The sequence below is a fragment of the Zeus faber genome (genome assembly GCF_960531495.2).
Source record: "Zeus faber genome assembly, chromosome: 17".
In the NCBI taxonomy this organism is placed as follows: Eukaryota; Metazoa; Chordata; class Actinopteri; order Zeiformes; family Zeidae; genus Zeus; species Zeus faber.
The window spans coordinates 10276134-10293920 of NC_137204.1; the positions used below are offsets into that span (position 1 = coordinate 10276134).

A 17787-nucleotide genomic window follows, 5' to 3' on the forward strand; every position below is an offset into this window, starting at 1 on the left:
TATTTTTTAAAGAAACAGTTTTAAACATGACAATACAAGAACAATGTATGGGAATGTCGTGATGGAGAATACATTTCGCGCTGTCATTGTGTGTTCCGCCATTTTCATTCATTCCCGTAACAGCCGTCTTTAACCGCCTGGAGGCGTTGCAGTAGGGAATCTTTTGATATGAAAAGGACAGGAAAAGAAAATACAAACATAATGTCATGATTAAAAACAACCAAGTGCACTATATAGTAGGCATTGTGTGTACTTTAATATTCAAATGAATTATTTCACTCTAGTGCTGTGCCCGTTCGGGATGGGCTGCATTTAGGGGCGAGCAGATCGATACCAAAAGGGATATTTCCCCACTTGCTTGGTGCCCGGCGCTGTGTGGTGAACGGGAGCTCCTTTCCGCACACATGTCAAGTACTTCCACACGCAACAGTCAGAAAAGCAATCAGTGAAAGCGATCCGCTGCACGTCCCAGTCCAGCATTCCTCCAAACAGAACCAGTAATAACAGATTGTTTTGGGGGATTCTGGCCCTGGTATTACAGTACTGGGTATCGGATCGAAACCAAATTCGCCCACCCCTACTGCCCTGCGAGCTGAGCCCCTCGCTATTCCCTTGTTTATTCAAAGTTTTATTAATATTACACGTGTCGCTTGCCCAAACTGCATCAAATTTGACACTGCACATCCTTGGGTCCCCGGCAATACACCCGCAAAGTATGAAGTTGATTGGATGAACTGTTGTGGAGGTTATCAAAGGACATACAGACAGAGATAGGTAGATTCCCTGTAAATGTGTTGTCGATTTATTTCACAAGATGTTTTCTGGTTGCAGAGCACTCCACTTTCAAAATCCACATAAATACAATCAATGAGACTAGGTAGAAAAAAAACCTTATTTTTATTAAGCAATTGGTATATTTATATGAACATTTTATTACAAACAATATTATACAGTCCAATTTCTGCCTGTATGACTACCATCATCTGCAAAGGATGAGTCAGGTACGGGATCAAAAGGTTTGTGTCCGAAATATACAATATATATTGTACAATGTCCACAAGTACAACTTCTGTTGAGCCACGCCTGTGGCTATATTAAAGCAGTCCATAAACGATGTTTCGCTCCTACGACTGGACAGCCCGTTTTGCTCTGCTTCCCGTGCCAGTACCGCCGAAAGACTTCAGTGGGTTGGTAGGTTTCTTCTACAAGGTTTGAAAGAGTGACATCAATTCATACAATTTAATTTATTATTATTATTATTTTTTATTTTTTTTAATGGGACTGCACTCAGCCTTCAGCTTAATGAGAGCCATTCGAGAGGCACTGCCATACAACAAATACTCAAAACCCTTGAAAAGCTTTGGATTCATCTAAAATACAATTTTGGAAAGAACATAACGTCCAAGTTGGAAATATTTAAACGTGGAACTATGGGGACAGTTATCAAAGTCGGGTTTGGACAGGAATAAAAAAATCATGCTAATATATATATATATTTTCTTTTTAAGAGAAATATCACCCTACACCAGGATATCTACCAGTTGCTCACCAATAAAATATTTTCACGCCCCCAATCCCTTCAAGACTCACCTTCAGACATTGCTTTTTAACATCTTTTCGTTTCTTCATCTTCCTCTTTCGGAGCGACAGTGGGTTTATTACTCCTCTCAGCATAGTCGGGACTGGAGGTCAATGGGAAAGACATGCAGTCATTATGGGGGAAATTTTTTATATATATAAGTAGTTTATTATTATTATTCATAATAAGGTTGTTATTGTAATTAATATAATTTTGAGACATAAGCTGTGTGCAGGGTATCTGAAGGAGGCACATTAAATGTAATAATAAATAAATAAATACCGCTGCAGGCAGCAGTACACAGGGTCCAGTTTAGTCATGGTAGGTACTAGGCTTGGACCGTGCAAACTTTCAATCGCCGATTGAGTTTGTGCACGCATAGAACGTAATGTGGCAAATGTGGTGTCCCCTTTCCAGAAGTGCAGAATTTATTATTTACAAGTATTAGTATACAAGTATTTACACAAAAACATTGAGTTTTTGCTAAATTAAGGCCCATAGCAACAGAAACAGAAAGCAACGGAGAGACGTGTTCCGACAGTAGGGACGCACAGGTTTTTTGGAACAGTATGGAGTAAGGTCTTGGACAGTCCCTTAACTCAGTTGTGTTCAAATATTATGTTTCATACATTTAGGAAACAAAGGGTAGACCTCAGAGACCCATATTAATGTGTAAAAAGGAGCAATATAGGTCCTTAAATGAATAAATAGATCTAAATTAAAAAGACAGGCATGGGAGCTGGCGTACATCGCTGTCTGGAGGAGAAACAAAAGAAAACTGCTCGAATTCTCTGAGTTAGGTTTACGTTTTTCATTTTCCATACAAGTAAGAAATTAAGGAAACAAAATAAATCAAAATCTCTCTATATGAGATTAAATGATATATTGATATATTATAATCACACGATTTGCATATGAATGGCAGGTATGTACGGGTGGGGGGGGGCATGGTCCCCATGGTGCCCTTATCAGGCGCGCTTTTTATTTTTATTTTAAATTAATGGGTGTCGAGGTCACGGATTGTCTGGGCAAGATCTATTCATGAGGAATTCCTCAAGAACCTCTGCACTCTGCTGTGCTGCTCCATTTGCCCAGAGCGGTAAAATTCCTAGAACCGGAGCTGAGGCGCATGGAGGCCTTTTGTTTTTTTGCGCACATTCCCCTTAAAGTCTCTGTACGAGATTGTAGAAGGGATGTGAGACCCAATTACTAGTGGTTACACGACAGCGCCGAGGGAGCAGATATTTTTCCCCCCACTATTTTTTGCTCCAAATGTCGATCGATATTTACCTAACTCGAACGATGTCTGAGATGTCCCGATTCTAACGAGACCTCAACCATGTCTGTGCGTACTGCCGTTGTCGTGTTTCAGGCTAATTAACGTAGCACTTTAGGACGTAACAGTAAAAACAGTGTCCTACTGAGGTATTCCGGGACATTTTTCATGTGTGGTTTGACGATGGCAGGGTGCAGATCTTTGTCATGTCTCAACAGCTGCAGGTCCCTGGGGTTATCCTCAAAGTATGTCTGTTGTTAAAAAAAACAAACAAACAAACAAACAAACAAACAGTTTCTAAGTCCTCCTGCAACGCTCATCAGTTTCGCATGGTTGCAGTGACAGTGGAACGACGCATACCTTGAGTTTTTCAGAGTTGAGCAACTCCTGTTTAATCTCTCTGAGTCGGGCCTCCTTGACCGCATGCTTCGTCACCGAGCGCATGGCGTCCTGGAGACACAAGCAGCAACAATAAATCACGGATGTTTTACGACTCCAAATTAAAAAAATAAATGTAGCAGTCTATGTACGTAATGTAATCTATGTAAATCAAATTCCTTGAGGCTAGTTAATGATAATAGGCTATTATCATGATAATAAATAATTGTAATTCGGAAGAAAGCCACTTACCCGGCACCGGTAACGAAAGCCGTCGATCTGCTCCATCTTGAACTCATAAGGTTTCAGCAAACACTCTGCATTATCTGACAGAGAAAATGTCCCAAAATATGAGAATGGATATCTGTATCGGGGTTCTCCATGTCATAAAAAACAATATTACATTCTTTTAGGATTTGAAAAACAAAACCAGGGGGAATATCACAGGTTTTCAATGATCACGGTTTCTTTTCAAGCACTTCAGCACAAAATGGCTCTTTAGGGTTTTCCAGTCCTTAAATTTTCAAGGACGAAATTCAATCGCCTCAAGGACCAAGACAGATATTCCTGCAGGTAGGAGTTTGGTTTGAGCTCCATGTTTACGAAACCCCGATAATGAAGAGGGTAAATTGATACAATTAGGATTCAAATACACTAAAAAAGTAATTCTGTTCCGTTGGAGATGTAGTCCATTGATGGAATTTACCTGAGAGATGATCCTTCACCTCAGCCAGGAGAGGATGATCTGTGTGAGAGATGAAGGAGAGAGCAGTGCCTGGGTTGTCCGCTCGCGCAGTTCTACAAAACAAATTTAACCTATTAGTCAATATTGCATTTTTTCCCATAAAGGCCAAATGACAAATTCTACAGCCAGGGTGATTTTTTTGTATCCATGTATCTATGATTCCAACAGTCTCATCCTTCCGTGACTTCTCCCAAGAGACATTGCATGTATTTTTACCCTCTGGGAGAATAAGTGGATTTTTTCCAGAAGCGATCTGCTCCACAGCAGAGCAGCAGCAGGAAATTGAGTAAATTAAAATACATCTAGAGCGGAGTTTTTATTTAATTTGTTTGGAGAAAAGCTCACTCTGATCTGCAGTTTGCCTTTTACTACCAGTGTTCCCCCTCTGGCAAAAATAGCATCAGTTTTTTTGCACTTATTTTGGTGAGTAACTTAATAGTGTAATAGTAAGTAACTTATTGTTTATTATTCTAAAGTCTAGTTTCGCTAGAGCTCTTAACTGTTAAGGTGTGTTTAAATATTCTCATATTTGTTATTATTTATCATTTTTAATATTCAAATAAAAGTCAAACTTTAAAAATCAAGACTTGATAGTTTAACAGTGGCATAGCCATCAGTGCTGAAAAAACACAACAAAACGTTTAAATCGAAACCTTAAAATCCAATCGTGACAGCCCTAGTATTTGGTATAGAAGAATTGGAAAGACCAGACGTGGAAAGAGTACGAGGAGTCATTCAAGTTAAGTTAACAAAGTTATTAAAGTAGTGATGAGAATGACTCCAGTACCTAATTCAAGCAATTAGGTATCAAGTTTTCTGGCTTGTTTATTTGGGAGAACAATACTTTTGAGTTGTGTTGAGGATGTAACTCATTTGTAAATAACACAGACAATGAATAAACCGTTGTTATTTTGGCCAAATAAACGTCCAAAAACACTCCACGTTTCACAATAAAGACTTATTGTAAAGACTAGAGAGGCCTTGTTTTAATTGGCTCTGGAATTTAAATCTTTGAAAAGGTTCAAGTTCAAGAGCTTATTTTTCACATACATGCAGTCATACATATATCCAATATTTGTTCAAATTCATATGAATTAAGGCACAATTTATTTCACAGTTAACAGTTTATTCAAGAGAAGAATTGAATTAAGAATTGCAAAGTAGAATATTTTCTTCGAAAACATTATGAGTAAGAGTATGGAATTTTGGTTATAGTCGATCAAGTACTGTTACAGGTGGTATTGGTGTATTTGTTTCCCCTGAGGCGTGTTTAGTGTGAGGAGTCAATGTGCCATTACCCTCTTGTGATTTTTTATTTTTTAAATATAAATATAAAACTTAAAATGTAGAGCTGCCCCCTGAAAGTCGACGAGTGGAATCATCAGCCGGAGAGCAGTCAGTGGACTGAAATTCAAGTCGAGCAGTGTTTTTTGAATTATTTTTGGTCAGTCTGTGTGCATTACAATAACCGGATGAAACAGAAAGAAGCTCACAAAAATGCACAGGGGTAACATTTCAAAGAGGAATCAAAAATAAGGGGAATCATGGAGTCGTTCTCTGATATTACTTTAGAAGACGCAGGTTAAAGCTCCGCTTGAAAGCGCTCCAAACCAGGAAGCTGCGTTCACGGGAACTCGTTAAACTAATCCCTTTCGGAAGTGTTGCTGCCGAATCTGCGTAATGAAAAGCCAAATCCGATTCTCCTGACAAAATTCTGAGTCGGGTACAGCCCTTATTAAATGTCTTCCAGCTAAACGGACTTCAGCCAACCTTTCTGTCAATTGCACCTACCTGCCAACCTGATGTATGTATGAATCCACGGACGTGGGGAAGTCAAAGTTGATCACGTTGGAGACGTTCTGAAAGTCCACGCCCCGGGATATTCCACACTCCTTGTCCCTGACGAAGACATGGTACAGAGGTCAGAGGTTTACATCGGAGAAAAGCTACAAGAGGTTGGGCAATACGGCTGAAAAGTCTATTTAACTCTCGGAAATCTTAACACTCACCTTCCCCCTTTGCTTTTCTGTTTCTTCTTTCCGCCTTTGACGGCAGCCTGCGATGCAGTCATGGGATTGCCCAAGGCATGCTCGTCTGTGGTGATGATGTAGTTATAGAACCCTTGGTTGAACTGCATTATGATGTGACACCTGGTGCATTTGTAAAATGAGAGGGCCGGGGTTTTAATTGGAATTCTATCGTGCGGGAAGATTAAAAAAAAAAAAAAAAATATATATATATATATATATATTTTTTTTAAGTTCCTCACCTTGACTGCACAGGCAGCTCGGAGTTGAGCACGCAGGCTGGGATGCCGAACTGCTCCAGAAACAGTTTGAGCCTGTAGCACCGCTCGATGGACGCCACAAACACCAGGGTCTTTCCCCGCACCAGACTCAGCTTGAGCAGAGTGTAGATGAGCAGAAACTTGTCCTCCTCCTCGCATTTAACACTGTACTGCTGCAGCTGGCCGCTGCCAGGCAGCTGGAAGCCTTCCAGCTTCAGGGTCACCTGAGGGGGTCCATCCAAGAATTATGATCAGCACCTTGAGTCTCGAGGTGTAAGTCTTAACAGTTGGAACCAAGCGCTCCTATTTTAAAGGGGTAGGCTTTGTCAAAGGCGTTATCAAATAAACACGTGAGCTTGTAAATGAAACTGTATAGTTCACATGTACATTTTTTTAATTTGTAAATGCTTGCACACAGCAAAAAATGTACTTATTAAATTGTGTTATGGATGTTGGTAAACTACACCCTGTGAAACTTCTCTCATTGTGTGTTGTAGTCATTTACTTACAGGATTGTGTAGAAGAAGCTCCTTGAGGGACTGGACTTCGACAGAGATAGTAGCAGACATCAACATGGCCTGGTAAATCTTTGGCAGGTGGCTGTTTAAAAAACACAAAAAAACAACAAAAAAAAAAAAACAATGGGCCAAGAATGTAGGCATTTAATAAAGGCTTTAAAATATTCTGCATTGTTTAATAAAATATCATCTTGTCAGTTAATTAAATTACCGTATTTTCCGGACTATAAGCCGCTACTTTTTTCCTAGGTTTTGAACCATGCGGCTTATACAAAGGTGCGGCTATTCTGTGGATTTTTCTTCCACCGCTAGGGGCGCTCTAACCGGAATTAGAATCAAAAATAAGATAGACGAAAAATCAATGCAAAGAAGAATACGCTACTTTTTCTTTAGCAGATAAAACGCGGACGATAAATTACCAACTGGTAATTATTTTCAAATCCTCGCCCCTTCATCATGGAACCCACACGAAGAAGTTTGTATGATGCAAGTTTAAAGTTGAGGCCATCGACATCAGTGTGAATCGGGCATTTAAAGCTGCACTCCGGGTTGAGTGGGAGGCTTGGATGACAAGTGGTGAGAAGTCATTCACAAAAACTGGCCGCATGCGAAAAGCATCTTTTTCTGATGTCTGTCAGTGGACCCTAACAGCGTGGAGTGCTGTGAAAAAATCCACCATCACCAACGGGTTCCGAAAGGCTGGACTGCTACGCGAAGAGAGCGGCGCACCTTCAGAGTCAACTTCACCGGAAGATGACAGTGACACGGAGAGCGAGACTGATGGAGACAGATGTGACGAAGCGCTTCTGAGGCTGTTCAACTCCGACACTGAAGAAGACGACTTCATGGGTTTCAGCGAAGATGATTAAAGTGATTTGTGGTTTCAAACACAGGAGAAATTAAGGTAAATAAATGCCGTTTTTTTTCTCTTGGTTCTGTTTTAATCAGCAAAGTTGCTGCCGTGTTAAAAGGCACTGTTCGGAAAGAATCTGTTCAGGTACATACATGTACATTTACAGTTCAAAATTGTTCTGTACATGCAGTAAATATCTAATTTTTCAACGTAGATATCTGCGGCTTATAGCCCGGTGCGGCTTGTATATCTCTTTTTTTTTTTTTTAAATAGAGCGGATGCGGCTTGTATACAGGTGCGCTCTATAGTCCGGAAAATACGGTAGTGTGGATCTTAAGATACAGGACATATTAAGGGATTATTTTCCTTCCAAGATTTTTTTTTGCTTTCCAAGGATTGATGAATACTTTCTAAGACATTTGTTATATAACCCCTGATAATTTATGCTTCTTCGGCCCAGTGGTCAAGATTTCCTTTTGAGCGTAAAAATGAGACGCTTCTGTTTTCTCTCACCACAGCAGGTTTTTCACATCAGCTTCGAAGCCAAAAGAGAAGAGAAGGTCGGCCTCGTCCAGGACCAGGGTCTCGAGGCAGCTGTGGAGGGTCAGGTTCTGAGCGTTGAGGTGCGTCAGCACGCGAGAAGGGGTCCCCACAACCACGTCGGGCTTCTCCATCAAGATGGGCCTGACAATGTGACGTGTTACTACCCTAACATAGTTACACTGCGGGAACCGTCCAATTCAATACAATCACAACACAAAATCAGGACTAAGATAATCCTACATGAATTAATCAGAATTTAAAAATGCCTTTCTGAGACATTGCTTAATTTAAGATGACTTTGTTCTAGACTAAGGTAATGAAGGCAGCTCCTTCTGTCTGGTCTTGGTCCAGATCATCCATGTTCTATATTGTCACGGTGGACATGGATTCCCACATCCATTAATCCAAAAATAAACCTGCCTCCAGCCAGGTTTCATTAAGGCCTTCTTAGACCTACATTAGCTCTAATCTTCCTTCCGGAAATCCCATTTTTTAAGTAAGACTAGGGCAAGTCAGAGACTGTTTTAAACCATGACTGAGTAAAGGCCATTTGAGTTAGTCCAGATTAAAAGTGTGATTTTGTTTAAGATTAGGGCATAATCTGGGCCCACCAAACCACCACCGTGTGATTTCAAAGATTAGATGCAGGCTGATGAGGCAATGGGATGGAAATTGGACGAGTGTAGTCTCGGCCCTTAATGTGACATAATGGCCCAGCTCGAGATGAAAACGAGGTTAAAACCCATTAAAAACAAAAATCGCTGTGGTTACCATTCTAACTGAGCCATAAGACTAACCTCTGTGCCGACACATCGGCCTTGCCGGAGATGTCGGCCACTCGGACGTCCCTTGCGCAGTAGGCCGTCAGCTGACAGATCATGGACTGTACCTGGTGGCCAAGCTCCTTGGTCGGCACCAAAATTAGCGCTCTTACGTTCTGCTCACGAACACACTGAGGATTTGACAAACAAAACACTTGTGTTATTGGTAAAGGTGACGGAGGGTGGTGTTGCAGTTTATTAAAGGACCTATATTGCTCCTTTTTACACATTAATATAGGTCTCTGAGGTCCCCAAAACATGTTTTTCTTTTCTTTCTGAAGATACCACTAGATTATGGATTTGAGTCATTGTGACATGGATGTTATACTATAGTGTTCCAAAACAGGCAGTTTCAGTGTGTGTAGCTTTGATTGTTAATGACCAGCCAAGCCCCTTGTTCTGCACCAATGGGCTTTGTGCACAAGTTCTGGGTTCTGTGAGCAAATGGCGTTTGAGCTTTACTCTGGGCTTTGTTTTATTTACTCCGTAAACTTTTAGCTGATTTCACCTTATCAGCACACTAAAATCTGTTCCTGAACAAGCTTGAGGCGAGAAATAAACAATCCAGTTGCGGAACCTTCCCCTATTACTGTAGATCTACAAGGCAGAATGTAAAGGTTAGTTCTGACTTTGGTTGCCGTGCTCCAGACTCGAAAGGGGCAGACACCACACGGCGACACACCAGGATTCTTGGATGTGGGGATTTTGGAAAATAAAACAAATACATCTACAATAAAAACAAACTATTTTTTATTGGGATTTTCTTTGGAGAAACACACAGCGGATCTGATGGAGCAGATGACCGTATGGAGAAACCCGGCAGGAGCTAACGTCAGCTTGTGATGAAAGTAGAAAAAAACAAAACTCTGAAAACTGAGCGTTCAGAAGCCTCAGCAATATTAGTTTACCTCATTACTTGACACTGGCCACATCTAATATGAACATCTGAATTTGTAACATTATGTATACGACAGAAAATAAGGAAAAGCATAATATGTCTCCCCCCCGCTTTTTATGAGAAGTCATAAACTGGTTGATATATTGGATAGTGTAACAATGAAAACAATGCAATTCACTACGAGTTTGCTTTAAAAGTTATTTCTTATTTTATCCTTCATAATTATGAAATTATGAATGAATAAATGATTTAAATCTGTATTATTAGAGTATATTATAGATATTGGATAGAATAGATATTACCGCATTCACATATTCAAGGAATTTCTCATGGTGAGGATTAGTGCATTTCTCTACAGACAATTAGCGTTAAAAAAAGCTTAGCAGTCTGAAAAAAATAAGTAAAATGAAATATAAATAAAATTCTAAACAAAAACAGTGTTGAATATATACAAATAGCCAAAAATACAAAAGAGAAGTAGTCAAATGAATAAAATGCATAAAATATACATCTGATCTGTTCTGATCCAAGTCACCATTTTGACTGAGGAAACCCAGAGAGAAGCCTCAACCTCCTCTGCTTTATAGTGTCCAAGTTCAGTGACAATTTTTTTAGAGAAAATCTTTTGTTGTTGTCTTACCTGTTTGGAGGTCAGGATGCGCTGTATGACAGGCACAGCGTAGGCGGCTGTTTTCCCGGAACCCGTTCGAGCCCGAGCCAGAACGTCTTTACCCTCCAAAGCCAGGGGAATGGCTTTCTCTTGGATAAGGGTCGGCTCAGCCCAACCCAAGTCAGCGATGGCCTAGGTTACAATAGAATCACATCAGAACAATGTGTATTAAACATGCACCAATGTAAGTACCAGGGTAGAGTAAGCGTAGTATTCTCTGTAGTATTCGGTTGACTGACTGCATGTCAGAATAGTGGGCATACCATTTCGACATTATATTACATAACCCCCCCACATGGAATACATTTTACACATAACTGGTATTGACAACGTGAAAAGTGGTGTCCCAAGTGCAGCCCCAATGCTTCCCACTATGCTATTACATAACTTTGGAATATATTTCAAGCTCCCGCTGCATTCATCCAAAGAACCTAGACATTAGATGTGGATTTGTATCTCTGGAAATGTAAAAATGTAATCTTCCCATTTTGTGTGACCTGTCCAGTGTCTGCTAATGCTCGGTGTTTTCTTTTAGTACAGCCATCCCGGGAGGTTTTTGTTCCAATTTCTGTGTTAATTGGAACAATCGGTTTTGTGTACAATCATACTATGAGTACTACAACAGGAGGTGTTTCCTGCCCGCTGCAGTAAGACTGTATAAGTCAGATCAGATCACTGAATGCTGTCAGTGTGTGTCTTTTTCGTCAACATCTGGGATGACACAGCATTGTTTTTAAGCATTTCCCCCCCCTATCTTGCCTGGGGTGAGGCCAAAGATGATTTCCCAGCAATGGTTGGATAATACAGTCGTATTCTATTCTACACCAACGCCCCACCTTGGTCTGAGTGACCAATGTTTATTTAAACTGTTTAGAACGACTCTTCTTGTAACCCTGTATACGTACAGTATTAATACAGAACGTATACACCAGATATAATCACGCATTCGTGCGTCACCTGCTACACTTATTATAGAGGTTTTTTTTTTTTTTGATTAATTGTATATTGTGACATTTTCTATTTTCATCCTACTGCTATTGGCCACCACAGTGTGCTGCTATCACACCGATTGGAGGTGTGTACTTTAAACTGACGCCATGGCAGAAGGGTCAGCTAGCTGGCCACATGCTACGTAGTACATTTAGAGAAGACACAGGACCACACTGGTGAAAAAGCTGGTACAAAAAAACCCCAAAAACAACAACAGCAACTGCTGAAGACGACGTCTCCATATGCCAGGATAAAAACACCACGTTGAACCGTGGGAAACCCAAATAGTAGACGGTTCGAGCTCTGCTCTCGCCACAAACCACCCCTATCGCTCAGCCTCAGCTCTGCACGTTTCGCTCGAACAGCCTGACGGGTTATCTGGCTCGAACGCGTGGCGCCGGGACTCACCTTCAAAACGCGGTCGTCCAGGCCCATCTCATGGAACAACAACTTCTCCGCCATGTCGCCGCCCTAACCACACGTGTTGAGAGTGGAGCGTCCAGCTGCTTCCGGGTGTAGTTCTGCAGCTTCCGGCGGAGTTCTGCTTCCTCTTCGGTTCATGTCGGCGATCGGCAAACGGCAATTGGCGCATTACCGCCGCCAACCGGACTGGAGTGTATACCAAGGATTGCCACGCTTCTTAAAAGCTAAATAAATGAATACGTGTTTAAATTTATTATTATTATTTATTTCACTTCTGGATCGATAGGGTCCGTTACAGCTGAATTATTCAAATTGTCTTTAACTCGTCACCAATAATGATCGCAGCAATCTGGTGTCTTTAATCATAAATAAGTGCTTTAAGTAAATATTTCTCATGCTCAAATCGTTAATTGTGTGAACTGTTTTTATTTCCGTCCCAAACTATTTCAACTTTATACATTTCTTTACATTTATTTCTTTAAAAAAAAAAAAAAATTCCCTCTCCGAATAGCACCTCTATGAACTATAAGTTCATATTTAAATGAAGGGGAATGGGGTTTGAATTGGGACTTTTCGGCAGACGGGTGGATGTGGCTGTCCAGCTGTGCCATCCATCGGTGAATGGAATCGTTAACTGGTAAAAGAAAAAAAATACTTGCAAGGGGAGTGGACAATGAGGTGAAGGAGAGGGGGAGCAGGCTACCATTTGAAATATAATAAACGCATCACTGAGGTTTATTGGAACACACATGATAGGGTTATGGGTGGACGCTGGAGGAACATGTGGTATTTTGTAGAACATGTGGTATTTTGTAGAACACGTGGTCATTTATTGTCAGAGATACAATATCAGTGTGTGTGTGGGGGGGGGGGGGGGGTGGAAGTGTCACAAAGGTCAGGAATGGGGCTCGTGCGAGGAAACGGATCCTTTTGCTTTTCTGCCATTCCAAAGCAGAAGGCGACGAAGCGATCCGGTGCAGGCAGAGCAGGCGTCGTTGTCCCGTCAGTTTTACGTCTTATCTTGCTCGGACTGCCAATTTCACTTTGCATGAATGTGTGCCCTTTGTGGAAATCACAATCAGAATCAGAATCATCTTTGTTGCCAAGTAAGTTTACATGTACAAGGAATTTGTCTTGGTGTACGTTGCAAACATAAATGTAAAACAATAAGTAAAATATATAAGAATATGTAAAATAAGGCTGTTTATTTTTTTAATTTTATTTATTTTTTAATAAATCTACAGTTTGTGCAGGAATGTGCAAATGTTCAGTATAAAGTGTAATAGTATGTGCAATGTTCACGACTATAGGGATTTAGCTTCCAAACTTTGAAGCTATTAACAAGCACTTAGTTCCCATTTTTAGAAACCCAAGAAGAAACCCAATTGGATTAATTAAAACATGCAGGCCTGTTATAGATTTATTAGCGGAGCAAATGGAGAATCACAAAGACATAATTTGTAATAATGACAACAATTGCAGATCACATGATGAGCTTAGAAAGCCTATTTTTTTAAATTACTTTCCTTGTGTTGTGTCTCCCATTTCTTCCCAGTGGAAGTCAACCGCAGTACACCGAGGACCAAACCAGCCTGAACAATAACCTAAACCATTTCCCACACTTTCTCATCTAGAAAGGAGAAAGCCTGGATCACAGGTTTTTGACACCCTCGTCAAAAGGGAGGGATCTATAATTACACGTGCCCCCAGCACACTCTCACTGGTCATTAGGCAAAGGCAGTGGCGTGACTACCGAGGGTGCAACCGGTGCAGCTGCACCGGGGCCCAGTGGCCACGAGGGGCACATCCCATTGCTGCACCAGCGATAGGGTGCCTGTGAACTGTGCTTGCTGTGCGTCCCCTTGTCCCATTCCTCCAAATAAAAACCCCCAATGTTTTTTTCTATTTTAATGAGGAACAGAGTAAAATAAAATTGCCTACATAAAGTAAAATAAAATTGTTTGGTTGCAATATTTTGGGTTGCCAAAACTTCATTCCCATGTTTTCTCATCTACAAAGGACCTGCACTGGGTCCTCCATAATTGATGTAAATGGGACAAGCTATCTACTAAATCGAAAGGGTGCTCTGGCCGTTTTGGGTATGTTTAGTTACAAATCCACACACCTTTGGCCAAGTTTGGTAAACAATTATTTCCCCAAAACCTGTCGGTAACTAACCACTTGTCTGTAGAAAACTTTAGAGTATTCTTAAACCTGTTTGGGTAAGCCCCAGAAATCAGGGCCCTTGACCAAGCATGAGAAAAAAGAATAAACTGAACATAAATAAACTACAGCTTGGCAGTTGCTAAGCAACAGCGGCTTCCGGTCGTAGTGTAGGACCGAAATGTGTCGCACAAGAAGAATTTCAACACATTTGGACCCTCTGGCGCTCGCAAAAAATCTCCTTGGAAATGAATGGACTTCCGGTCAGCCATTTGTCGGATTCAGTGAAAAGGCAGCGTCAGCCCCTGTGTATCAGATGGCGTACTACATACCACACACTCGATTTTAGTACGGTAGTTCAGTATAAACAATTTTGGCTTCTCAAGCATGCGTCACACTGCATCAGAAATTGCATCGGACGGTTGGATAGTCCCCGTAGTGGCCGTCGGATGAACTGTGTCTAGGTTAAAATTATGTCAGGGAAAATGTGAGAGCTTGTTTCTTTCAAGCTTCAGACATACTACATGGTCATCCAGCTTTTACCAGCTATTAGAGCATACTATGGTTGCAGACAAACCTAGTTCTCATACTAATTAGTATGCTACTAATTTTGGACATGGAGCTAGTGTCTTGCATAAGGACATGCCAAAGTGTCACCATGTAGAGCCACTGAGCCCTGAATGTCATGTCCATATCATATATTTTGTTTTCATTCAACTAAAGTTGAGTCTAATGTTATAGTTCATAGTATATAGTACAATTCATGTATTATTGATTGCACTGGACTTTCTATGGTCACAAAGCCAAGATAACATGTTGAGAATGGACGGACAATTATTATGAAATCCAGGTGAGGCGGTCCTTTATTTCCTTCGTTCCGGCAGACTGCATTGCGAAACTTACGGAGACAAAATTGTGCATGCTGTACCGGCCTGAACCCTGAAGGCAGCAACATTCTTCAAGTAGCTTTCATGGATATGCGCCGGGGGAGCGACTTTTTTTTGAAACGAATAAGCCAATTTGACATACCAGACGACAGACAAATACATCTTAGTATACGTACCTACAGTCTCTCTCTTGAATCTTGAATCTTGAATCATTGACCCAAACTTATAAGGAAGGGGGTGGAAAAGCGTTTCTATCTTCTTCAAAATTACATTATTTGTAGCTGAGATTCATTATACAAAATGAATTCACTTTTTGTGGCAACCCAATATATTTCTTTGGTAATGCCCCGTTTATTCAAAATGATTCATATCTGATCGGATACTTTAGGATTGGTCTAAAGTATATCCTGCAAATGAGTAATTACTAATTCTAGTGTTATTCTGCTCACATAATATCATAACAATACACGCATTTTATGGAAAGTGACATGGTATGCCATTGATGTATTTAGTCCCCTTTTCTTTGATCGAGTGTACAACTACCAAAATTCACATTTGAGGTTGTTTCTAGACATCGTTGAACTGTATTCAACAATATACAACAATCTGCAACAATATACAACAATTGATCAAAAACACTGCAAATAAGATCTTTATAATAACACTGTGTTAATAACACTGTGACAACAATAATGATTAAGGTCTATGTATGTGACAAATATAAACCTCTTGAACTCTTGGCCTTAAATAACACTCTGTTAATAACACTGTTACGACAATAGCGATTAAGATGTTCATTTAACAGCACTGTATGGATCACACTGTCACAACAATATAAATGAACATCTTTATAGGCATAGAGTGTACTACTAGAGCTATTGTATATACAACACACCTTTGGAATAGACCAATTTCTTTCAAAAAGCAGGAGACCTCATGTTGTCCGAATCATGTGTCAAACTTCCCCCATATTAAATGCCATCGTCAGCATTTAGGAAGGAAGGCATGTGACGAAGATCTTATGTTCAACGATTCTAACTCAGGAGCACAAGTTGTGCTTTTATTTCCCAAAATGATGTGAGGATGAGGGATTTCACACAGCCAGTCAGATGAGATGACTGTGGTGGGCATCTGCTCTGTGGCCTTATGTCCCTTAATGAGTATGAAGCGATCATGTGTGCTTCCGATGAGAGGGAGCCCCTTCATCAACCAAATTCACCAAGGCCATGAATAAAGAGGTGGTAGGGACTAACGCCATGAAATGCAATCAGCGGTCAGACATTTTAGGTTCTTTTTTTTCCCGGAGAGACTAAATTAGTCAGGTCCACATCAATTCATAACAATAGATTGAGTGTCTTAACTATTCAAGTGCTTTATGTGCCAGGGTCTTGCTGTCTTCCTCCATATTGAAGTCTTTATCTACCTAACAAACGGCCAAACATGTAACATGGCTAATAAAAGATGAAACGACAGGGCGTCCCTAATTGGATGACCCTGCATTAAATACAGGGTGAATGTAAGACAAAGGCATATTGAAAACCAACCCTTTGAGGCCTAGGCCATTCCCAGTCCAGCAGCTGGAGACTTTATATATTTGGAAAAAAATGTATGTCATCCCGATATCTCTTGATATGATATCGCTTGATAAGAAGTCACATTGTGTCCAGGACCCCAGTCAGAGAATATTGTTATTGTTAGATATGATTTTATTCCAAAACTCCGTACTTGTCTATACTATAGTTTCATTAATGAAATAAAGGTGGATTCGAACTATAAAACACCTTGCTGGGGACCCCCGGAACCTCTTGATTGGCCCCTGGGGGGTCCCGGGCCCCACATTGAGAACCACTGTGCTCAACTACACATGGGCTTCCAACGTGACAAGGCCACAATCTAGACTTTTTTTCAAATTAAGACTATGTTAGAGAACTCAAATTAAGGCTTAATCTAATGGCCGTGATTAGCTCAAGTTCAAGTTCAAGAGATTATTTGTCACATACATATATATACGGTCATACATATATGCAGTGAAATGTCATGACACGCACAATAAGCTCTATAAGCTCTTCCACCTCCGATGTGGCAAAACGGATGTCGGTTTAGGTAAGATTTCTCACAGATGCGTGTAAACAGGCTCCCGATTTAATGCTATAAGCTTATTTTGATAAAAAATACTAAAATAAAATAAAATAAAAACAACATATGCTTAATATTTATCAGTATAACAACTCTAAAAACAAAGTTTTGCCACGTGTAGTGGTAAATTTTATGGACAATCCTAAAAAGAACCAGTGAGAACTAAGAGTGCCGATAGGTGTAAAAACATTATTCGGTTTAAAACCTTTTCGAACCCCCAAATGGAGATCTTGCACTTAATTGGACACAATAATATATTTGTCTAGACCAAAAGGGTCCATAGAAAATATAACTAGTCCTATGTAGTGTGGGGATGGTGTGGTTTGAGAAGCCACAACTGACCTGGATCTAGGTAATTGGGATCAGAGTGGCTGCATACCTGTTGCTCATTGGTTGATCTAATGTTCAACAGGTTAAATCCCCATCCCCACATACACTCAGGAGAGAGGAGCCCTGGCATGACCTGTGTCCATCTGCTCCAGGGCTTGTTCTATCAAGCCCCCTCTCCACAATAAAATTGTGTGTTTTCTACAACCCCGTCTTCTGTGTCTCTGTGCCGGAGGTTCCTGAACACGTCACTTGGGTGGCGCGTGGTAGGCGAAATTGCCACAAATAATAAT

At 40.6% G+C, this 17787-nt stretch overlaps 1 protein-coding gene across 1 annotated transcript; it reads right to left on the reverse strand.

The window, feature by feature from the left end:
* Positions 1-878: 878 nt before the first annotated feature.
* On the reverse strand, positions 879-12053 carry ddx56 (DEAD (Asp-Glu-Ala-Asp) box helicase 56). The gene is made up of 14 exons (XM_080017888.1): positions 11967-12053; positions 10539-10700; positions 8977-9131; positions 8150-8320; positions 6775-6865; positions 6248-6489; positions 5988-6128; positions 5770-5877; positions 3940-4031; positions 3486-3559; positions 3216-3305; positions 3001-3106; positions 1591-1682; positions 879-1202 (listed from the first exon to the last, which is right to left on the reverse strand). The coding sequence occupies exons 1-14, from the start codon at positions 12018-12020 to the stop codon at positions 1125-1127; spliced, it is 1656 nt and encodes a 551-aa protein (XP_079874014.1). The 5' UTR covers positions 12021-12053; the 3' UTR covers positions 879-1124.
* Positions 12054-17787: the final 5734 nt, after the last annotated feature.